General features: G+C 33.9%; 3 protein-coding genes and 1 long non-coding RNA gene across 6 annotated transcripts; 2 read left to right on the forward strand and 2 right to left on the reverse strand.

The window, feature by feature from the left end:
* The first annotated feature begins 60 nt into the window (after positions 1-60).
* On the forward strand, positions 61-3,861 carry LOC107023201 (putative pentatricopeptide repeat-containing protein At1g17630). Of its 3 annotated transcripts, none has more exons than XM_015223816.2 (3): positions 61-2,760; positions 2,978-3,279; positions 3,457-3,861. In XM_015223816.2, the coding sequence occupies exon 1, from the start codon at positions 336-338 to the stop codon at positions 2,526-2,528; it is 2,193 nt and encodes a 730-aa protein (XP_015079302.1). In that variant the 5' UTR covers positions 61-335; the 3' UTR covers positions 2,529-2,760; positions 2,978-3,279; positions 3,457-3,861. The 3 variants fall into 3 exon arrangements, with proteins under 3 accessions (XP_015079302.1, XP_015079303.1, XP_015079301.1); XM_015223817.2 differs by having other exon boundaries at positions 61-2,734; XM_015223815.2 differs by having other exon boundaries at positions 61-3,279.
* Positions 3,258-5,327, reverse strand: LOC107023203 (LOB domain-containing protein 22). Its single transcript, XM_015223819.2, has 2 exons — positions 4,301-5,327; positions 3,258-3,771 (listed from the first exon to the last, which is right to left on the reverse strand). The coding sequence occupies exons 1-2, from the start codon at positions 5,260-5,262 to the stop codon at positions 3,729-3,731; spliced, it is 1,005 nt and encodes a 334-aa protein (XP_015079305.1). The 5' UTR covers positions 5,263-5,327; the 3' UTR covers positions 3,258-3,728.
* Positions 5,328-8,061: 2,734 nt separating this feature from the next.
* LOC114077590 lies at positions 8,062-9,041 on the forward strand. Its single transcript, XR_003578959.1, has 2 exons — positions 8,062-8,164; positions 8,625-9,041. It is a non-coding gene; the product is annotated as an uncharacterized LOC114077590 (long non-coding RNA).
* Positions 9,042-9,103: 62 nt separating this feature from the next.
* On the reverse strand, positions 9,104-21,759 carry LOC107023295 (beta-galactosidase 17). Its single transcript, XM_015223938.2, has 19 exons — positions 21,505-21,759; positions 20,775-20,879; positions 19,706-19,901; positions 18,107-18,195; positions 17,616-17,696; positions 16,904-16,998; positions 16,350-16,420; positions 15,978-16,068; positions 15,784-15,901; positions 15,611-15,706; positions 15,487-15,535; positions 14,236-14,423; positions 14,063-14,134; positions 13,449-13,598; positions 11,829-11,879; positions 10,340-10,505; positions 10,077-10,210; positions 9,901-9,966; positions 9,104-9,627 (listed from the first exon to the last, which is right to left on the reverse strand). The coding sequence occupies exons 1-19, from the start codon at positions 21,721-21,723 to the stop codon at positions 9,520-9,522; spliced, it is 2,145 nt and encodes a 714-aa protein (XP_015079424.1). The 5' UTR covers positions 21,724-21,759; the 3' UTR covers positions 9,104-9,519.
* Between the last annotated feature and the right edge of the window lie 1,722 nt (positions 21,760-23,481).

Below are 23,481 nucleotides of genomic sequence, written 5' to 3' on the forward strand. Positions count from 1 at the left end.
AATGTAAAATTTGTTTCTTTAATTTAATCCAATTTGAATAACATCTACTTAAATAGTTCTATAGTGAGTTTTGTCAAGTCATGATGTCTAAATTAAACATCAAATTACAAACAAGTTAAAGTTGCCATTACTTTGGTGTCCGTAATAATGAAAGTTGATTAAATTAGAATTTGCTAGCTAACCATGAATTAATAGACGAAACTCTCTCTTTATCGTCTCAAATACAGCATCCTTTTTCTTCTCATGAACCACCGGAGCACTATAAATACTTGTAGTTCTTCCACCACAAACCTTGTTACTACTCTCAAATCTTTCAGCAATTTTCCGACGAGGATATGCTTCACTGTTGTTGGTCGAGTTCAAGGCGTTTCATTTCCCAGACTCCATTTTCAATCTCAACTAGACTTTGTTTCCCATCAATTTTCACCCATTTTCACTGTCACTCTTCAGCCAATCATTCCCACAAAACCCAAAGTGAGCTTCTTGACTTCTTGGACAATTTACTTCAACAATGCGGCCTTAATCTTCAACAGCTGAAGCAAATTCATGAAAAGATCATAATCACTGGATCATTAAATTCTTCTTTTATAGCTGCCAGACTCATATCCGTTTACTCTAAATTTGGGCTTGTCAATGAAGCTCAAAAAGTATTTGAAACCTGCCCAACTGATTGCTTCTCGAATTTGCTGTTGTGGAATTCGATCTTGAGGGCTAATATATCTCATGGGAAATGTGAAGAAGCTGTAAAGCTTTATGTTAAGATGCGTGAATATGGTAATTTGGCTGATGGGTTTGGTTTTCCGTTGATTATTCGAGCATGTGGCATGTTCGGTGACCATAATCTCTGCAGTGTAGTGCATTGTCACGCTATACAAATGGGTTTTAGAGATCATCTTTATGTTGGAAATGAATTGATGAACATGTATGGGAAGATTGGGCGTATGGATATTGCAAGTAAAGTGTTTGATGGAATGTCTATGAGAACTCAAGTATCTTGGAATATTATAGTTTCAGGTTTTGCGCAGAACTTTGACTGTGATGCTGCTTACAAGACGTTTCTGCTGATGGAACCTCAGGGGTTTGAACCAAATTCTGTCACTTGGACATCATTGTTATCTAGTTTTGCTAGGTGTAAACGTCATCAGGATACGTGGAAACTTTATGTTTTGATGAGAAAGAAACAAGTTGAAGCTACTGCTGAGGCTATTGCTGTAGTAATATCAGTTTGTATTAGTGACAATGGGATTGATAAGTGTGAGACGGTGCATGGATACGTTATCAAAGGGGGCTTTGAAAATAATTCTATTGTGATAAACTCATTAATGTGTACGTATGGGAAATGTGGTGCTGTTAGACAGGCTGAATGTCTGTTTTCCAGATTGCAATTAAAAACTATAGTGAGCTGGAATTCTTTAATATCTTGTTATGCAGAATCAGGTTTATGTAATGAGGCCTACTCGTTATTTTTGCAGTTACAAGTGTTAGATGATCCAAAGATGAAACCTAATGTCATAAGTTGGAGTGCTGTTATAGGGGCATTCTCTATTGCCGAGAGGCATGAGGAGTCCTTAGAAATCTTTCAAAGTATGCAAGTTGCTAGAGTACTGGCCAATGATGTTACGATTTCAAGTGTTTTATCAGTTTGTGCTGAGCTTTCAAACTTCCATCTTGGTATGGAAATCCACGGTTATTCAATAAGGTATCTAATGGATAAAAGTACTTTGGTGGGAAATGGGTTAGTTAATATGTACATAAAGTGCGGTAGTTTGTGGAAAGGAAACATAGTATTTAAGGGAGTAGGAAAAAAAGATTTGATTTCATGGAACACAATGATTTCTGGATTTGGAATGCATGGACTTGGTGCTACTGCCTTAGAAACATTTGAACAGATGACTAGCACAGGAACTAAGCCAGATGGAATTACTTTTGTTGCAGTTCTTTCTGCATGTAGTCATGCAGGCCTTGTTGATGAGGGGTATAAAGTTTTCGATCAGATGAAGAAAGTGTTTGGAGTCGAACCACAAATGGAGCACTATGCTTGTATGGTAGATCTTCTTGGTCGTGCTGGTCTATTGCAGCAGGCTAGTGAAATGGTGCAAAACATGCCAATGAGGCCCAATGCTTGTGTCTGGGGAGCACTACTCAACTCTTGTAAAATGTATAAAAACACGGAAGTCGCAGAAGAAACCGCTGCTCAGATTTTCAACCTTGAGTCTGGGATGACGGGAAGCTATATGTTGCTCTGTAATTTATATGCTGTAAATGGAAGGTGGAAGGATTCAGCAAACGTGAGGATATCAGCGAAGACGCAGGGTTTGAAAAAAGCTCCGGGACAAAGTTGGATTGAGGTGAAAAAGAAGGTTTACATGTTCTTAGCTGGACAACCTATGGATTCAGAGATGGAAGATGTTCATATAATGCTCAATATTCTAAGCCTTCATATGGCTAAAGAAGGATGCACACCCCAAAAGAGCTTTGCTTTGCAATGTGCAGAAGAACAAGAAGATTATCTGTATTATGCATCATGAAGAATTCTGTGTCTATGCTCGATGCAGGAAAACTACAATCTAATCTTTAAACCCGCCCAAAGCCATTGTTCGATAAACAAAGATCTGCTCGGAGCCCTCTGTAGAACTTATGTGAACAGCTGACCTCCCTTCCAGTCTTCTATATATTTATTTCAGGGGTCAGCCCTATATGAGTTGGCGGTGCAGTCACTTCATTACTCAGCTATGTACGATTTCATTTTCCAGGAAAAAGGTCACATCTTGATATGTTTTTACTCGCTATAATTTCATTCTATCTTTTGAAGTCTAATGCATGTTTTAAAAGTACTAATTGTTCGCTAATCTGCTGAATTGGGTCGAAGTCTGATGAGCCTGCATGAGAGATATGATTCAGTTGTATTTTCGTACAAAAAGGAAGGGATAGTTAGATTGAACCACTACATTTATGTTTTACTGTTTGATTTATCCAGGCTTGAGTTGCCAATTGCCATGTCGCAAGGAGCTATGAGGTAGTGGAAACTAGGAAATTAAAGGAGCAGCGGAATGTTGGGTTGGGAATCATTTTTGGTTGCTCTAAGTATGCTGATTTCTTAGTTTCGTATGCAAATTGGTGATTGGATGCCGTTGAAATTGAAGTATCATTTATTTAAGCTGCACATGAAGGAAATGATTTTTTTAACAAAGTGGAAATGGTGAAGACGATGAAACATTGGCCTTCTATGTAACTCAGTTTTGTCATGGACAGTGTCATCGACAAGGAAGAATCCGAAATGTATATCAAGTGCATTTAGCCTTTCTTCTAATTGAACAATTTGTATCAAGAAATCAGAATAGTGAATGTACACCATCACTATAATTTGACTCATGAAATCACAAGTAAACTAATTTGTTTACTGCCTATTTATTACTTTCATCACATGTCTAAAATTCTGAACCTTCGTTTTTCCAGTAAAACCTTCTGGAGCTTTACGATGTGTGAAGGCCCCAGCAGACTAATGGCAGCTAGTTTTGCATACCGATTGATCGGTTGACACTTAAAAGAAGGAAGAACAAAACATACACAACTCATTGGGAGTTCGGGCAAAATTGTGAAGTCAAATTGACTCTCAGAAATTTCCTCTTGCGGATCTCTCTACTACAAAAATTCAGCGAAGTACAGTTTGTGAAGGTAAACAGAGTAGCAGCACCTTTAGATCTTGATGTGCAAGCATGTCTAAGGATTCACCCTCTTCCTTCAATTGGAGTCTGTTCCCTTGTTGAATAGCTTCATCATTATGAAATGAACAAGTGTCAAAACTATAGTCCAAAATATAGAAAGAAATCAAGAAAAATAAGAGCGATTCTTACAATGCTATAACCTGTTCTCTTTTTGTTTATTATCTTTTCTTCTTAATGGCTATACTATGTGGTTCATTGGGGAATAGATATTGAGTGGTTTCGAGATTGAAATAGTTTTAAAAAACTAAAGGGCGAGATCAGGATTTAAGTTCTATGTTCTATAATTATGAATAACATTTCTCTATGTATTGTAGCTATATTACAATGTGCAAAACTACTCTGGAAATGCCATAAGATCCATCCAAAAAAACAAATCTTTGTTGATGGCTTGAAGCCATGATCTATTCATTTTCCCTAAAACTGAGCAAACTATGTTAATGGACAAATGAGAATCAAAGATTTATATGTTGTTTAAATTCATCATTCGATCTTTGAAATCCTTCAAATGCTTAAACTCAAAACATAACACAATTAAATAACGAAAGAATAGAGATCGAACATTGGGCATTACTGACCTGTGTTGGTCAAATGTTTGATCATGTTCGAAACTTCCGAAACCTGAAATCCCCTCAAGAATAGGGTCCTTGATATTGTCACATTGGTCATTAACAGATAGTTGCTTCATCATAGAATTGGTAGCTGATGTAGACGTGGATTCTTGTTCATGCAAGCTCCAAGGGAAGTTAATATCTGTTAAATCTAATTGCCCATCTTGAATTTCATTGTATTGCTGATCATCTTCTGCTTGCTGATCAGAACGAGGATGATTATAGAAACTATCATGAGGATTGTACTGATCCATTGGCTGTTGATCGTACGAAGATGCATTATTATTATTGTTCACCAGAGCATCTACTTGATTCACAACGCCGTCACAATTATTATCATTAAATGATTCCTCAGTTGCATGATGATCTGTTAATATCTGTTGTTGTTCAGATACAACAGCAGCAGCAGCAGCAACAGCCTGTGCCCTGCAGTAGGCGAGTTGATGAAGAACGATATCGAGCTCTGCTTTGCAATAATCAATATGACGTTGCAGGTCTCTGATTATACGGTAACAACCACCAACAGGATCATTAGCACGGACATCAGATTGAAAGATGATGGTCCGCATTGCCTCATCTTTGAACGGTTGATCAAGGTGGCGAATGATCTTGGTAATGTTGCTGACCCCAAACAATTTATGAGCATTGAGGAACTGTCGTTGACGATCATGTGGAAAATAAGGGGCAAGAACACAGTCAGGGGCACATTTTCGACGTTGGTATTTACATGCAGCGCAAGCTTGTCCTGCACCACTAACACGAAGAAGGACATTCTTATCGTTGATATTATGAACACGTTTAGTATACTTATTATTATTATGATTGAGATTGTTGTGATCAGTGATGAATGTATGAGGAGTTTGTTGAATATGAATGTTATTATTATTATTATTATTGGGGGTGGTAAAGGAGGTCATTTGATTCTGCATATTGTAATTATAAGTTTGTCAAAGGGAGATTTGTGCTGCGTCTCCGGCGGGGATGGAGAAAAAGGATTAGATTAGAGAGTTTTCTTTTGAGTTCCCTCCCTTCTTTTCTCCTTGCCAATATAACTAACTCTAACAAAATGAGAGGCTCATAAATTTCTTTATAGTTCACATAATAATATTAATAATAATAATAATTAATAATGTCGTTTAATCAGACTAAAATTTATCCATGTACATGTGTTTGAATTTATAGTTTAATTTACTTAATTTTAATTAATTAATATGTGTTTTACTTTATTTAATTATGTGATCAAGAAAATTACATTAGTTTGACGTATATATCTAAGTGTGGGTAAATTCTTACCATTTAATCTCTCTCTTAAAATGTGTTTGTTTTGTTTCATTTTAATGTTTCGGTAAATGCTCATGTTTTTTAAAAGATAAGTTATGACTTATGACAATGTAAATTTCTCACGTGGCATTCAACATATAAGTGCTGATAAACTGATATATAATATCAATGTAGTGGAATGGTAAGTACTTCTTCATTTCTAAGTTATAATCAAAAGGTTTTAGGTTTGAGTTTCTTTGAATATAGGAGTTGCTTTTTTAACTAAGAGGTCTAGAATTCGAGTCCCCTTGGATCAGAGTTGCCTTTGAAGCAAGAGGTCTTAGCTTCGAGTCCCTTTGGATATGGAGTCACCTTTGTTACGAAGAGTTTTACCCCCTAAATGTAGAATTTCTCGGCGCAATGTGGTGCTATCATTATAATTTTTTTTACTTCATTTTTCAATTTATTTGTTTTACTGTTCTTTTAGTTTGTTTCGAAACATTGAAAAATATTTTTTTCCTTTTTGTCAATTTTTAAGTTTAACTCTATACATATGACATATTTAAGACTACAAGATTAAAAAATATTTTTATATATATATCTAACTTAGTTTATCAGCATAAGATTAAAAAATCTCTTACTTTTTAAAATTTTGTATCAAGTATCAAGTTAAATCAAACAAAAAAGATAAAATGAATGGAGTACTATTTATAAAAAAAAATAAACATTTTTTATTTAAAAAGAAAGAAATAACTCCGTATATAAAAAATAATTTTAAATAGACTAAGAATTATACATCTTATAAAATTAGAGAAATTACACTTGATATAAAATATAATTAAAAGACTATTAATATCATTTAGTTTTTGTCAGCTCTTTATCCTCATGTATTTCTAGATTCAAAATCTAACAAAATTATCCTCGGCAATATCTGACAAATGAAATTGTATTTCTCGATTTTTATCATCTTTCGTAGAAGTGTAAAGGAATTATCAATGAATTATCTCATTAATCTTAATGTACTTCTACTAATAAAATTTTTATTGGCAATCGAATTTCATAACTTTGTCGAAAATTGTATTGGCAATCGAATTTCATAACTTTGTCGTAGAAGTGTAAAGGAATTATCTCATTAATCTTAATGTACTTTTTTTATTGGCAATCGAATTTTATAACTTTGTCGATAAATAATATTTTTAAAAGTCAAGCAAAGAGTAAGCAAAATTTCACCAGCAAACTAATTAATGAAATTTGTGTTCGTGAAGTTTGTATCCTATTCTTGTAATGTATAAATAAGTTGAAAAAATATATCACACATCGGCATTTTTTTTTTTTCTAAATTAAAAGATTCAACATTCAACAATTTACAATCTCCTTTTTTATCATCAACCCTTTTTATATATACATGAGTGTAGTCTTTTTTTTTTAATTCAAAGTTGTATCTGTTAGACAAATGCATATGTCACCATTCAATGTATTTGGGATTAGAGAAATGCTCCCGTTACCATTCATCGGATAAAATACCTCTTTGATTATTGTTGTGAACTTCTACCCTTGTAATTTTATTTTTGCTTTTGACTTTAAAAACTCGACATACTAACTGGTTTGATACCGGCGATAAACTTGGGTGAAAATACTTTTATAATGGATTTGTGACCGTTGATGAGCCAAGGGCTAAATTCTTTTTGTTGATAGTTTAAAAAAACCTTTAAGATAAAGACTTAATTTCCTTTTTTTTTATTATATATTAACTTCATTTCAGTTTTATGTGATTTAGTTTGACTTGATATGAAATTTGATTAATAAAAATAAAGAAAATTTCCTAGACTTATCCTCTAAAATAAGTCATTGATATTTTATGTAATTATAAATCATTTAATTAAAAATAAATGAATCATTTAAAATTAAATTGTTACTAAATAGTCATAACCTCTCTTAACGAGTTAAAAAAAAGACATTTCATTGAATACCATACGCTCAAGAAACAATAACAAATCTCTATTTTTCACTTAACTTTTTTTTTTGTATGAAAGAAAAAATACGTACTTTTTGTGGAGACAATTGTATTAAATTTTATTTTGAAAAAACAAATACACTTAATAGTTTGATATCTATTAGTGAGAGCAATTGAGTCTTTACTACTAGGTGGAACATTTACAAATTCTTAATCGATATATAGTTTGAGAAGAATTCAGGATAAATTGGTGCTTTTCAATAATTGAGTCAATTAATGGAAGTGTGCCTATTGATAGAAAAAGGAATATATATTCTTAACATTTATTTATTCATTTAGAGAAAGGTTGAAAATGTAGAGTGTGGAGAGCCACAAGGGGAAGAGAGGCATTGAGAGAGGTTGTTTGTAAGACGTTCTACACTAGTGGTTTTGCTGTCAATCAAAAAAACAAAAAACACCCTTACCATATATACAATTAACTCATAATCAACCCCATAATCATACATATATATATATATATATAATATAATATATTACAAAGTAACGTTTTTGGTTAAAGAAAAAAAGCTAGGAAGTGTAACTAATCTTTAGAAGATTGGAATATTTGAAGGCTTAAGGTTTGGATTTCTCAACTTCTTTAATTATTACATAAAGGTCAAAACTACGTATCTTTATGATCTATGATCAACCAATATATATACATACAATTCTGTATTCTCAAGAAAATGATCATATGAGTATTTAGTGTATTTCTGCAACACTGTTTTTCACGTTCATTTTCAGATTGTAAATCAATCCCATGGAATTTTCTAGGTGTCGTTTGAAGTCTTTGTATGAAATTCGAAAGTTGTTGCAATAGAGGAAAATTTCAAAAAATTACTGATGCAGCCATGTAACAATCAAATAGATATTATTAAACATTTTTCAACCATACCTGCTTCCTTCTTTGTAGTTCAATCCATGATGTTTCTTTGTAGAATAACCTGTGCAAAACATTTTCGAATTAATTTGCTACTTTAACAATAGCACTGTTTTGTTTAAGATGTTGAGCTTTACTAGTCTTGTCTGTTTTTATAGGAAGAGAAATGATTAGGAAGATAAAGCGAGCAGTTGCCTTGAGGGCTTTCTTTGTTGGAGGAATTGCTGCATTTTCCAAAATCAGTAGTGCTGTTAAAGCTGTTGGAGGTGTAAAAGTAGGCGTAGCTACTGCTGCGATGAGTGCTGCAGCAACTGCCATTTCAGGATCAGTAAAGAAGCGAAAATAGCTTCTCAACACTCTTCCAAATGATGCTCTCTATGAAGAATGGTGTAGAGCTTTTGATCTTTTCTTTTCATCCAATATAATGTATTTTTAAGTTATAGGGGTTTCTCTAACTGATCAAGTAGGTTATGCAGTTGGCTCTACTTCTGAACAAATGAATGTAGGAAGTTATTGAAGCTTTATGTCCTGAAAATGTAGATCTGGTTTACAAATAAAGAATATTTGTGGCTTTACTGGTTGAATAACCCAAGGTTGAAAACCTTAACCGACTTTTCAACATGAATGTCAAGAATCATTCATCAAACAATTTTAAATAAAGCAAAGGTGATCAACAAAATAGAACAAGTAATTTCTAAAAGATGAAGAACTCAAACTGCTTCGATCAATATGTTTAACTCAAACTAGTGAATATTCAACATCATCTCAACTAATTGAGCTCTTCAACATCTCTACCAACATTTCAGGAGGAGAAAGTTTTATGTTTCTCCCCTCGGGATTCTATGATCTCTTCAACATCATCTCAAGGAATTTACTATAAATATTACCGAGTGTGAAGCGCCCAAAGGTGTTTGCTTCAAAATAGGTGCTGCACCTTTCCATTGTTTTCAGTACACATCATCGTGTTGTTTAGTAACCAATGCACGGGAACAGTATTCAGATAATAAGATGAAGATAATCAAACATTCCAGATTTGGCTAAGTCATGATGATGTCAGATTTGATGCACTCGTGAATTTGCGGAAGAACCACATGTGAAATCTGGATGGTCAACTGAGGTCACAAACAACTCAGCATTCGGAGCCTCTAATTCGAGAATAACCTAAATGTAAGACAAGAAATGTAATTGCATGAGAACTAGTGGAGGTCTATTCATCTTAAAACATCTACATATTAGAGGAGCCTGAAAAAATTAGTGCACCTAGAAAAATATTAATGTGGAACAATAAAGCAGGTTCAATTTGGAAATTCAATTGATTCTCGAAAAAAAAAAGATCCAGGAATTTGCTAGTTTTTTGCCATCGGATTCCAGTGTCACCTTTAATCCGAGAGAGAAGAAAAACAAGATGAGTTCCAGTAATTCTTAATGACATACCACGAGATTTTTTCCTACTTGCAGGATTGGAGCAGGAACATAAAGGTTGCACTGGGGTCCAAAGGACTGCAATCGAGACAGACAGAATATTCCAGTTTGAAAAATGAATTAATTTCAGGATTTAATTATCTGACCACTAAAAGAAATATTTATGAAACTAAAAACAGAAAATTTACCGGCCAAAACCTTCCTAAATTAAATCCATTGATAATTGCAACCCCTTTACTCCAGCCACGAAAAGACAAAAAAGTGTCTTTTACTTCATCAACTGTAAGATGACCAGTGTAGAAAGCTGGCACTGGATGATAATCTACAAAAGAATGAATACTGTCACTATCCGCCATTCTCTCGCACTGTGCTGAATCTTCAACAGTATGAGAACTTGCACAGAGAACTTCTACTATTCACCAACATTTTTAACTAATAAATCCAGACTTACTTCTTTTGTTTTCCAGTTTTATCTGCACAGATTCTCTAAGGTCGGCGTATGCATCTGAAATAACAGAATTATTGTTTTGGTCCTCATTTAGGTTGTGAAAAGGAATCGGCAACATTTTCCACTTCTGCAATGGTTTACCATCTAAATAAACAGGAGAGAGTATACCCTGCAAATCAAGTTCAAAATTTTATACCTTTGTGATTATGAGGAAGAAGTCAGAAAAAAGAAGCGGGAAAAAATAGAAAGGCAAAAGCAACTTGCCAAAACTAAAAAAATGAAAGGAAGATGTGCTGAACAGCTGAAGTATATTAACAGTACCTATAGTGGAAATGCAAAAGGTTACATTATTCTTGTAAAGAATTATTTAGATGTGAGTGTAGGCATCTCCACTGGATTTGGTCAACCTACATTAGGTTCTTTGTTTACACCTACGTCCAAGATCTCTTAAACAAGTTTAGCTGATTGGGTATTCGAGTTGAGTTAAATACACACACACCAAATATTACACTATAAATACTTGGAATTATACGAGATAATTTATGAATAAAAGATTACAAAGAATTTATACGAGCTTTAATTTAATAATGTCAATTAATTTCCAAAAACATATGTTTATACAGTATATATGCAATGATATACGTCTTAATACTCATACTCATGGCCCTATCCATATCCCCAAATCTTAAGATTTAGGTTATCACAAATCCAACTTTGAGATCGGCACCTGTGTCGGGTTCTCACGTCCATACCCGAACAACATAGATTTTGTTACAGTTGATTATTTTTAATGAAAAATAGAGTTGAGTTATTTTCTATCTTTCAAGGCCTTTGTGCTGAAATTTGTAATCAATTTGCTATTTATATTAAGAAAAGTATTCAGATGATAATGCACCAGATTGTTATTCAGCACCTAGCTCATCTTCTATGTCCTTCCAGTGGTATTTTGTATCTATCATCTTGTGCATATACTCCTCAACAAAGCCCAATTAAAGAACCGGATATTGAAACAGTTTGTACTTCACTTATTCATGGTCTATGTTAATGTTGTACATGCTACAAATGTTCACCCTGGGAGTAAGGGGGATTCCACTGGTTGAGGGGTTAAGGGCTGTAACCTCTATATAAAGTCGAGGATAATTCTCACCTCATGGACTTTCAGTGTTACGTCCACAATCCATTTTCTTCACATATAGAACAAAAAGAAAGTGTTCTCTTAACTCACTCATGCAAAAGTTTTTAACATAAATCAAGCTTTTCTTAAGTAGCACAATTAGGTGATGCTTACATTTGATCATGCAGAACCGTGAATTCAAATCCAGCAAGACTTTAAGATCCATATTTTGTCTTTCTACCATGATTGGATCATTTTGCTTCATATTTCATTTATACAAATGTACAAATTTAAGAAAGTTTCCAGAATTCATGGGTAAAATGTGCCCCCAATACCTCAGATGACTATGGAAGTAAATGCAAACTATTCTGAACTAACCTTCTTGTCAAAAATGTATTTCCCATAATTTATACGCCCCATATTTTCCACCTGTAAAACAAGGGAATAACGAAGTAGTAGACAAAATGATCAGATGAGATTTGCCGTCATCATTCATTAGTAGCAAACTGAAATGTGAATAAATTACTGGAAATGGCAATTGCTTTAGAAAATAATACAGTTTGTTCATTTTCTCTTTTTCCTTTTTGGAGAAATGGCCCAGTTACAGAAATTATGCAGTTGCTCCTTTTCATTGAAGTTCACTTACATGTATAGGTTGAACAGTTAAAGGTGTCTTTCCAAGTTACAGTAGCACAATGGACCATTTATCCTCTTCTCTTTTTTCTCATTCCCCATCTCCTACATCCATCCTCTACTTTCTCTTGTTTTCCTTTTTCATTATTTTTCGTCTCCCCTTCAGCTCTCTCCCCTCCGCCCCCCCCCCCTTTTTAATCCATGCTGCGGAATTTCTTTGTTCATCCACTCTCCTTTTCTATTCTTTATTTTTGCTTCACAACCACTACAGATGAGGAAAAACTGTAGAGCAAGCACGAAAAAAGGAGAAAAGAGATCAACAGGGAATTTGGGACAAAAAGATATTACCAAAGAAAAGGAAAGCTACTGGGAGTAGGATCCATCTTAGTTATTTCTCTTAAAAGTGACCACAAAAACAATGGAATTTTATGAAAATAGATCATTTTCCTTTATGTTTTTTTCTGACAAAATAAATAGGACACATTAGGGAACACACCGAGGACACCAAGAAGGAGAAGGGAGCGAAGAAGAAGGGACTTTCTTCTGTCAGCTACTTCACTGAAAATTTAAGGAGAGCCGTGCCAAAGCTAGTTTTGAAGAGTTCAAGGGGGAAAATATAATTCAAGAAAACTATTCACAGAGAAAGGTGCTAGGATGAGGAATTTTCAGGCAGTGATACTTTTCTAAGTGTGCTAGTCACCTCGAAAAGTACGATTACAAGAAGGAAGTAATTACAAAACTCCAAAGAAGTCCACTATCTATACATTATTCTTCACACCAAAAACATAGAGAGATAATACAATTTTCTGTATGGAATTTGATCTACTTTCAAAAATCCTTCCATTTCTCTCCTTCCATATATTCCACCATATGAATACTGGTACAGTTTTCCAAAACCTTTTTTTGACTTTTTCTCCCTATATCCTAATATTTCTTCACAATATGGAGATATAACAGCAGAAGAGCACCGGTTGGTATGAAAAGGTAATTCTTACATGTATACAAACGACATTCTTAGTGATCTTGTGGACTGTCATTGTTTTTGTTTTTTTTTTATATTTGGAGCAAACAAAGATTATTGTGTTACAGATTCTTGGATAATTTTCCGATAAGAACTCCTCTTTCTAATGCCCTTTTAATTGTATATCCATTGTAAACCAATTCACTCTATTTTATTACAATCCTCCAAAAATGCAGCACTGGTTGCGGATCCGTGCTCTATTTTTCTGAAAGAAGTTTCTTAAAATTTTATCAATATCAACAAAAATTCCATTTTTGTAATTTACAATACAGTCTATCTCCAGAGGAGATCATGGCATAACTCAAAAGCCTAGTTAGAAATGAAGAACAGAGAGTACTATGTACCAGTATATAAATTCTGTTATCTGAAGTACATTGAGTATGAGGAAGCCTGATGGAAGTATTTGACCATCTAGCTACAGTGCCTACATATTTTGGATTTTCGTCATAGTTGTCTGAAGGGCATGAAATGAATACTTGTGCCCTGTCATGCACCTGCAAAATTATATTGAGTCATTCCTTTATAGTGTTGAGACAGTGAAAAATAAATATAAAATACATATATAAAGCTTCCTTTCCTTCTGAAAGAAAAAATTTACAAGCTAAGACCAAAACCCAAAGAGGCTAACACACACATTAAGTCCGCCCCCTACCAATCGGCTATGATGAGCTAGCTGTCATATTACACGATGGACAAAGTGTATTGAACATATTATTCTATTGCATGAAGATATAGCTTCTTTGTAAGGGAGAAGAAATTCAGGTACTACCTGCACGGATGAGATACAAAAGGATAGCTCTGTTCTCATCAGTAAATCTCCAAAGTGGAAGTAGAAAAGAATACAGTTTGTTTAAGTGAAAACCATTTACCAGTACTAATAAAATGGACACTTTCAACCCAGCTCAAGAAAACACTTACATGAAAGAAGGCTTTCCAGTGATATAACAAAACCACTAACCTTTGGTATGAATAACAAACCTCCATTAGCTTTTGCTTTGTAATCAGAAACATAAAGCATGAAGCCAAACATCTGAACAAGCAAAAACATTGAAAGAGGTAAATTATATCCTACAGGCACTCAACAAACTCAGAACTATGAATAATGCATCCAATGACAGGAGTGTTTTATACCTGGTCCAAAGACTCCATTGCAAGTGGGTTTTCAGATTCAGTGACACCATCAAAGTATGTGGTATCAACTATGTTAAACAATGATTTAGTCTTCTGCAACTTAATAAGTCCATATGCTTTCTTTTCAGTATTGGAAGGAACTGAAGGAAGAGGCACTGCAGTATATTTAGCAATCACCCTTCGAAGAGCTGAAAGTAATAAATGATAAATAATTAGGTAGCTAACAGAAAATTTTCATTGAAGTGATGCTTTCTAGGCATAAGGGATACTTAGTTGGTGTCTACTTCAATTGAAAAAACAAAAGTTAAAGCTGCAATGAGCCCAAAAACTCTTCTTGGACCAGTTTACACAAACTTAGACTATTCCACTGGGTACTTGTTTCCTCCTACCATCACAAGTAGCTGTGGGAAGATTTTACTTAACATTTTTTGTCTATGTTAGGGTTTGAACGCCAGTATATATTGGTTTCATCCCACTTCATTGGCCACTACGCCGCACCCTTGGGTGCCAGTGGACCCAAATATTCTAAACAGACATCAACTTCTTTTTTTTTACTTGTTAGCTCTAAACAATGTTCTAAGAAATTTCTGCTTCAGACTGTATGAGTCTTCTCATAAGTGACATATGCAAGCCTGGTTGTTCTCTGTTGCAGTGTATGACAATAGGAACATATTGCATGCTTCTCCTACAAATTCATAGTCTAACACGGAGAGATTCTTCATGTTTCTCCTATCCTACACTGGATGCTAAAAAAATACTTCTTTTTAAATTGTCTAGGCCCTTGGTTGTTATGCTATTAAGAGGAAACAATTGATGGATATAAAATAATTTGATCATTCGAGAGAACAAAGATAGTCATCATTCACTTTCCATGATAGTGTTTCTTCCTTCTAAGGGAAAAGAAAAAACAAAAGAACAGAAAAGAGAGTCCAAAACTGAAAAGTGAAAATCTCTTACACCCCTTCAATACTCTAATCTAGTAAAATTCAGTCATCCACCAGTGCAAAATCAATTCCATGGGAAGGGACAAGCACAAAACAAACAAAACATAAACTTCAAAAACACACTAGGCCAATCAGCAGTAAAGTAAAAACTGGTAACATATAATATCCAGGTTGCTCCATGACCAAGGATTTAACCATTGGTACAATTTCAGAGAAATGTTCCCATAATAAGTTAAAAGATGACGAAGAAAAAAACTCTCATGATAAACTAAAGCAAGAGCACACGTATATATTCAGATTAGTACACCTTGATATTTTGGATTGTCTATATCTCCAGATTCTTTGATAGGTGCATCCTGAACAAGATGGTTTTCAGTTTGATTATGATAGAGCAACAAACTTTAACAGAAAAATATTGGGAACTTCCTCACATAATCATAGGATGTAAGATCAGGCTTGTAATCAGTCTCATCTGCACCAGTATTTGCACCACTATAGAACCCGAAATTTGTTCCACCATGTGCCATCTAGGAGAAAAAGTATTAATTAGCTTGGTATCAAAAAATGGTATGTCACTATAGTAAAAGAAGAAATAGAAACTCACGTAGAGCACAGCTGATCCATTTTTTGACAAGATCCTTTCTAAGTAAGATGCTGTAACAGTTGCATCAGTATTTGCAATATGCTCTCCCCAGTGCGTGAGCCAACCAGTGTAGAACTCCCTAGAAACCAAACTTATCAACATCATCAGTAGCATCTGATGAGAGATAGATAAGGAATAAACAAAAAGACACTAACGTTGAAAGCGGTGGTGATTTCCCTGGTGCATTGAACTCTTTCTGCAACTTAAAATTGGGCCATGGATCATCTCCCGTTGAAAAATCAACAGCTAAAATTAAGAATCCATGATTAGAACAGAGCCAGACAACCAACCAAGAAACTTCCAAAGAGAAAAATAGCACATTATGAAGGCAGACAAATTTTCTAAAATATATTTACCAATTAAAGTATCCTCGCATAATTGTTTGAGGAGGCTACATAATATCCTACTTTTTTTATCAATTTAATTATCAAATAGATATTATGACGTGCACAAGTCACATTGATGAAATGGTAGCACCTTTACTTGGTTCGAATTTGTAAGTTCTACAGGTTGTTATTAGCTGCTACCTGAAAAGACAGCATCTCCAGGAATAGTCCCTTTGTTAAGATTTTCTCTTGAACCTCCATCGGTCGTATATCTGTTAACCATCAGGTAGTCAATATAATAAACTCCAGAACAAAAACAGAGGTAAGATGTAATATATTGAAACCAAGCAGTAAAAGATATTTCCTGTATCAAGCATGTTCGGGGAAGAAGTGACATTAAATTCAGGGAGAAATCAGACAGACACACACACACTCAACAACAACATACCCAGTTTAACCCCACAAGTGGTGTCTGGTGAGGGTAGCGTGTACACAGATACACACACATGGAAAGAAAAAATTTGAAAGGCTAGCACCAAGCAACTTTATTACACTTCTGAGAAAGTTTAAGTCAAAAGAGAGGAAATAACCAAGATGAGTTGATTTTTGAATTTTTTGATTCCTAGTAAGTTGACCTTCTGTAATTGTAAATATATATTAATAGAAGCACCAGTTGGTGCTGATCAATATAATGTTACCTTTCTCACAAAAAAAGAAGAAGAGAGGAAACAACCAAGTGCATGACATAGACTTACAGAATAACATCATCTCCAAGGTGTCCACGGGCTATCCTCACTAAGTGATGCAGGTAGGCCTTGTCATCTCCGTATGAACCAAATTCATTTTCTATCTGTCCCATTTTCACCATTCAGTGTAATCAACATCTATTGGCTTATACAAAAGCTGAAACATGGTGGAAAGCAAATCATGGAATGCCAAGTACTCCGTCATGTGATATAATTAAAGTACATACCCTTCATATCTCCTCTGTGGATTTTAATAATGAAACTTAAACCTATCATTTACTCATATTGTTACTCGACAATTAAGGTCCAATGTGACACATGGGTTTTTAAATCTACCACTTACTACGACAAGCAACGAGGTTTCAGATATTTAGCAGAATACATGTCATATTTTAGCTCTGTAGGTTCCAACTTTGCCAAAACTATGTTTCATTATAGGAGACTAACATAATTCCAAGAGACTGTAAAAGGCATTCCATATCCATTTATGCTTGACTATTTACATATTCAGGCTCCAATGATCCTTGATCAATGTCATAGTGAGATATTTCGCTGGGCATATCATAGCAAATACAGATAACAGGTCATATTTGGTCAGAACTTACAGCGCCTAGCTTTACTGTTACATTTTGCTATAACATATCATCCTAGATGTGGAGTTGCATTTAACTGGATTAGTAGCTAGGTTATATTGAAGTCAGATTTATGAAGTTCAATTCACCTGAACCATTATAATAGGGCCGCCATTTTTGTAAGCATAAGAGACTATCTTCGGCAGCAAAATTCCCCACCATCTTTCAACCTGTATCAATATATAAGTATGTAAATATCACTAAAATGAGCAAATGAAGCAGAAAATGCAAAAAAGTTGCCATTTTCTTCTTTCCTTTTTTAATTATAAGAAAGGTAAAGTGCAAGTGCATGGCCTAGTTTACGAGCTTACTAAATGCTGATGAAAAGCTACTCTATATTGATAGCTCTATGGCCGCAAAAGCAATTATGGAAGTTGTTTGGTGACACAATTGTACACTTGGAATCCCTTGGACAATACATAGTTCATCCCAACAAGAGTGTGAGCTCCTATACAGGCCTAATCTGGTCAGAATTTGACTTGTGTATGTGGGATTTTGAAACTCTTGTGCAGCATATAATACCACAAACAAATTCATAACCAACTAAATCAATTGAAATGAGTCGTATTAGAAAACATACCAAATTAATGAAAGCAGGATCTGATGATCTAAGTCTTACAGCAGGTTCAATGGCAAGTAACCAAGCAGGGAAACCCCCAAAATCCCACTCTGCAGCAAGAAGTAAAAAATATTCCAGCATAAAACACATCATAAACATTTCCAAAAGATAAGCTCATGCAGCAAAATATGGAAAAAGTAAAACAGGGATATCCAATAATTATCTCCTTATTTTTGTAAGTCATATGGACAAGCATACTGAAGTTTTACATGAGAACATGCACACATTTGATTAGAAAGTTCAGTAGAGATAAAAATTTTTTGAGAAAGGTAACATTTACTTCTATGTATCCACAGGTATACTACATCAAAGTGTAGTCCCCCTCCAAAAATTTACACTTACATCAGCCCTAGAATCTTCTAGTTACAACCAGCCAATAACATTAGAAACATCTTCAGAATTTCCTATTACTGCTTGCTTACACCAAAAATAATAAAAACCTAGGCAGTTTATCTTTATCTTCTGATTATTGTTGCTTTTTCCTTCAAAACATCTCTGATTCCTTTAATTCCAAATTGTCCACCAAATGCATGCCGGGACAATCCTCCATCTCTCCTCCGTTTTTCCTGCATTTCCACCACTATTCCATCATTTCAGAACTTCTGTGATTCTCCCGGGTTTTGTCCACTTGATCTTCCTCTTGTGAATGAACATCTGCATAATTGATCTGTCCATTTGCAGTGTAAAAAGAGATGGTTGACTGTCTCCACCTGTTCTTTGCATAAATAACATCTAGAGCAAAGGTTGTGTTTCCTCTTGTTCAGGTTTCATGTGTCAAGATTTCCTCCTTTGCCAAAAGCCATGTGAAATAATTCACCTTGTATGGGATTTTTGTTCTTGTAAATAGCTAATAAACAAAGAAAGACACGTAGCCAATTCACCTGTAGATAGAAGTAGGTATGATATGGTTTTGATGTCCATCCATACAAAAACTAATTTCTCCTTGAACCTTTTGCCTGTAAGTAGTATCTCCATAAACCTTTTATTAGGGATATTGAGGCCATTTGACAGATTATAGAACCCTTTCAGGAAGCTCTAGAGTTTATCTTTTCCTCATCCAAATTTCTTTCAATTTGTAAAGGCGTACAACAGAATTTTGCTACTTAGTTAAAGATACTTGCAAATTTTGAGCCGTGCGTAGTTTTTTCCTGGGTAATTGTATAGAAAATGGTAAAAGAACTCTCTAGACCTACTGCGACAGTATATAAACACGGATTTTACACTTCCCTATACTCAAAAAAAACTAACACTCTACGAACTAACATTGACAAAGAGAGATTTTACCGGTTCCCTATACTCAAAAGAGTTAACAATACGAACTTATATAGACTTGCTGAGATATTCACTCTTACACAGAGAAGAGGTTTATTTTTTTCGAATGAACTTTATGGATCTCAGTCCTTCCTCCAACATTTCACAAGTGAAACAACTTACAGCTACTACAATTATAATTTATCAGAACTGAGGTTATATTCAATTAGATGATGGGGTATGAAATTTAGGAAAAACTTTATTCACAAGTGACTAGATATCTTCAAAGTTGTTGAAGTCGTGGCTAACCTGCACAAATATAAGGCCCAACTCGGAGCATCACTAGGAGATCCAATTTCTGACATAGATTGAGGAATGAAAAGATATCTGCTATTCCTTTAAAAACAAGTTGACCTTCCCTTGGTTCGTGCAAATTCCATGGGACATATGTTTGAATGGTATTCAAGCCTAATGCCTTTGCTCTCAGGAGTCGATCTTCCCAGTACTAAAGCGAGTATTTATACATCAATATGTCAATTCAAATTGATATTACCAAGCTACAAAATAGAACATAACTTACAGATAAAAGAAACAAGATCAAAAAAGAAACTTCATTTGTCAGCTTTCACCACTCTTTGAAGGACTTAAAAGTGGAAGTTTGACTTTCAACTTAATGTACGCCCATGAACTATCACTACAAGTTCTGTCAACATGTTTGATGTCCAACAACAGAAGCAACTCAGAAAGGCATATATGGTGTTGTTTTCATAGGTAACTTGCACTACACTATAACGGATTTCAAAGAACATCTAAATGGAAAGAACACAATTCCTTTTAGATGAGACAACTTGTCAAATTTCACGTAAGAGAAATTCTGTCATGACTGTCATCATGGCATCTACTCCCTCTGCTTCAATTTATGTGGCAGAGTTTCACATGGCATGGAGTTTAAGAAAGACGGCTTTTGACATTTGTGGTCTAAAACAAGCCTAGACATTTGTGTTACTATAAATCATCTCATTAAGGGTAAACTAAGATTATTTTTTCCAAATAAGGAAATATGGTATTCTTTTGGGACACATTAAGGAGGAAGGTATGCCACATAAATTGGGAAGAAGAGACTATATGATTAATGCAGAATCTGCACCAAATGAAATTATTTACTCGAGACAGATTACTTCAGTACTAGTGTTACCTTTCAATCATCATTTTCCTAACATAAAGTTCATCAAGAGCATATGAAGTTAGCTATCAATTAAGTCTCATTCGCTTCAAAGGAGCACTCTATCTTTTACATCTGTGTGTGCGCACGTGCTTCAACAAGATTATACACTATGATCAGAAGCATTCAGCTATGAATACTCATGGACTGTAGTACCTCTGGAAGAACCCGAAAATAGTGCAAGTCCCCGCCAATGATCTGAAAAGGCTTTCCATCTTTCCAGAACATATCATCCGCAATCTCAAATTTGTTCTTATCACCCTGCCAATTTAAAGAAGCATGCAGCTCCTGGATGAGCGTTCTAGCATAATATACAAATGAAGTAATCAGCTATACCTCAATCCTAAACTACTCCAGACAGACCTTGCATCCTTTTTACTCTTAAAATTCATCATAATTAGACTATTTTTATACTGGTCATTAACCTACTTCAATACACTGAATATACAAAATAAGTACAATTGATCAATCAGCTAAACCTCAATCCTAAATTAGTCCAGATAGACCTTGTATCCATTCTGCTCTACGAAAGAACATCAGAATTAGACTGTTTTTATGCTTATCCTTAACCTAAATATACAAACTAAGCGCAATTGATCAATCAGCTACACGCCTACAGCTCAATCCTAAACTACTCCAGACAGAACTCGTATCTTTCTGCTCAATAAAATTCATCAGAATCAGACTATTTTTATGCTGATCCTTAACCTACTATACACTGAATAATCCAAATTAACTCAAATAAAAATTACTACTCCTAATAAGTCTATTCAAGTTCACATTGTAGATAATCAAAATTTCAACCAAAAGTAGTGCTACTCCTCTCTAACTTTTCTTAAAAACTAGAATTAGGTTTTTAACAAAGCAGAAAATTTCACAATCATACCATAGAATTAAGTCTAGCGATGTCGGAACGGGAAGAAAAAGATGATAGAGAAGGAAGCGGAGCAAAGGCAGGTGCGAAAGCTCCGAATGCTAAGAGAGCTAAGAGGAGCATGAAGATCGTCGTTCCGACGCGTCGTTTTTTCGCCATTGCCGCTGCTCGGAATCTCAATCCCACTGCTCGGAAACTGGAAATGCCGTTTTTCTTCAGTGTTGTAGTCATTGTAAGTTAAAGAGTCATCGTTGGTTCTGTGCGTTAGGTAAGAAGGAATGATTTATGATTCGGTGGTCAACGCGTTGACTAGTGTATTCCCTCTATTCTATATTTTTTTTTAGTTTATCCAAAATAAATTAATTTTTATATTTGATTTGATAATTAAAATTACACAAAGATTTATAGATCATTTTATATTCTTTAAGTTTTAAATTTTTATTTTTAAGAAAAGTTATATTATATTTAGACGGAAGAAGTAATTAAAAAAATCTGAGTATAATTTGTCACAAAAGTAACATAATTGGTACTATATTTGTAGGTTAATTTAAACTTTCTCCTGTTCATAATGATTGAATTTATTAGCCTTTTCTTAATGTTCAAAATAAGTTAATTGTTTATTGTTCAAGAAAGTTGTTGAAATTTTCTTCTATTTTTTTCTTCAATTATATATTTTAAATGATTTATTTGGGAGAGTTAATTATTCATATTTATGATTTTTTATTTTTTATTTTACGAATAATTTGAAAATAACTAAAAGAACAAAAATGGAAATTAATATTCATTTTATTGGAATTTTTTCTCAAAAACTTAACCGCACCATTACACCAGATGGTATCATTTAATAAATTTATGCATGATATTTTTTTAAATAATTTTTTGAAAAAGAAAAAAGTAAAATTATTCATGTAACCTTGTTTGATCTTACATTTCACTTTGAGATGTATAAGTTTGATTTCAACAAACAATTCATTAAAGCTTATGAATATTTTAATAGGTGTGCTACAAATTTAATGAATATAAACCCGATGGAATAGTTATTAGCACTGAATAACTTTATAAAGTGTAATAGTTTTCACCTAATTTGAACTTTGAACTATATGAACAGAAGTGTGTCATATATATTTTCATAAACATAAATGTAAGGTCACTTTTCTTTACCTTGTTACATAAAAATCATTTTATTTTATTTAGACTATCATAAAAATCACTCCGGCCAAATTTTATTGCATTGAATTGAATTAGGGTTGTGTATCGATCGGTTTGGTTCGGTTTTGAAGTTTATCGGTTTGGTTTAGTAGTTATCGATTTGTAGAGATGTTAAACCGTTATAGAACCATTAATTGAATCATCGGTTATTGGTTTATCGATTTTGATCTTATCGGTTCGGTTATCGATTTAATCATTAAGATTTGACACAAAAAAAAACATTGGAATCACTTAATTAGAAACAAGGTGACAAACCAAATAAACCATGCACTTGAGTTCACAAAGTTACGTCTTGCTCAAAAGCAAACACTTTTATATTGTAAAATAACCAAGTGTTTGAGATAATAAAAAATAAAAGTAGAAAATCAAACTCTAAATTGAGGACTTTATATACAAAATGGTATAAGTATAATCATTTAATTTACTATTCGGTATCGGTTAACCCGTTAAGAAAAACCTTCAAACAGTTAAGAACCGATAACCCGATAACAAAAAAAATCAGAATCGTTATCAAAATCACTAAACCAATAATCCAACACTATAAACCAATAACTTTTTTATCGGTTTGACTTATCGATTTTGATTCGATTTTGAACAACCTTAGATTGAATGAATTAAATAGGATTAACATATTAACTCAACATTCTTTAATAAAAATTTAAATATTTAAAAATTATAAAAAAAAAATATTATTCCTTATCTATACAATTTCATAAAAAATAATATATTTCAAAATATTCGCATCTTGAACATCCATAGATGACAATGAACTCACCGACT

This window comes from Solanum pennellii, chromosome 6 (genome assembly GCF_001406875.1).
Source record: "Solanum pennellii chromosome 6, SPENNV200".
In the NCBI taxonomy this organism is placed as follows: domain Eukaryota; kingdom Viridiplantae; phylum Streptophyta; class Magnoliopsida; order Solanales; family Solanaceae; genus Solanum; species Solanum pennellii.

What these genes read in the sequence shown, in the direction of transcription:
- LOC107023201 (XM_015223815.2), top strand. Translation starts at nt 336, where the DNA reads ATGCTTCACTGTTGTTGGTCGAGTTCAAGGCGTTTCATTTCCCAGACT.
- LOC107023203 (XM_015223819.2), bottom strand. Translation starts at nt 5,262, where the DNA reads ATGCAGAATCAAATGACCTCCTTTACCACCCCCAATAATAATAATAAT. An exon ending in CAAACATTTGACCAACACAG is followed by an intron (nt 3,772 to 4,300) that starts GTCAGTAATGCC and finishes ATAATGATGAAG; the next exon opens with CTATTCAACAAGGGAACAGA.
- LOC107023295 (XM_015223938.2), bottom strand. Translation starts at nt 21,723, where the DNA reads ATGACTACAACACTGAAGAAAAACGGCATTTCCAGTTTCCGAGCAGTG. An exon ending in ATCCTGCTTTCATTAATTTG is followed by an intron (nt 17,697 to 18,106) that starts GTATGTTTTCTA and finishes ATATTGATACAG; the next exon opens with GTTGAAAGATGGTGGGGAAT. An exon ending in AATACATTTTTGACAAGAAG is followed by an intron (nt 10,506 to 11,828) that starts GTTAGTTCAGAA and finishes CTTGATTTGCAG; the next exon opens with GGTATACTCTCTCCTGTTTA.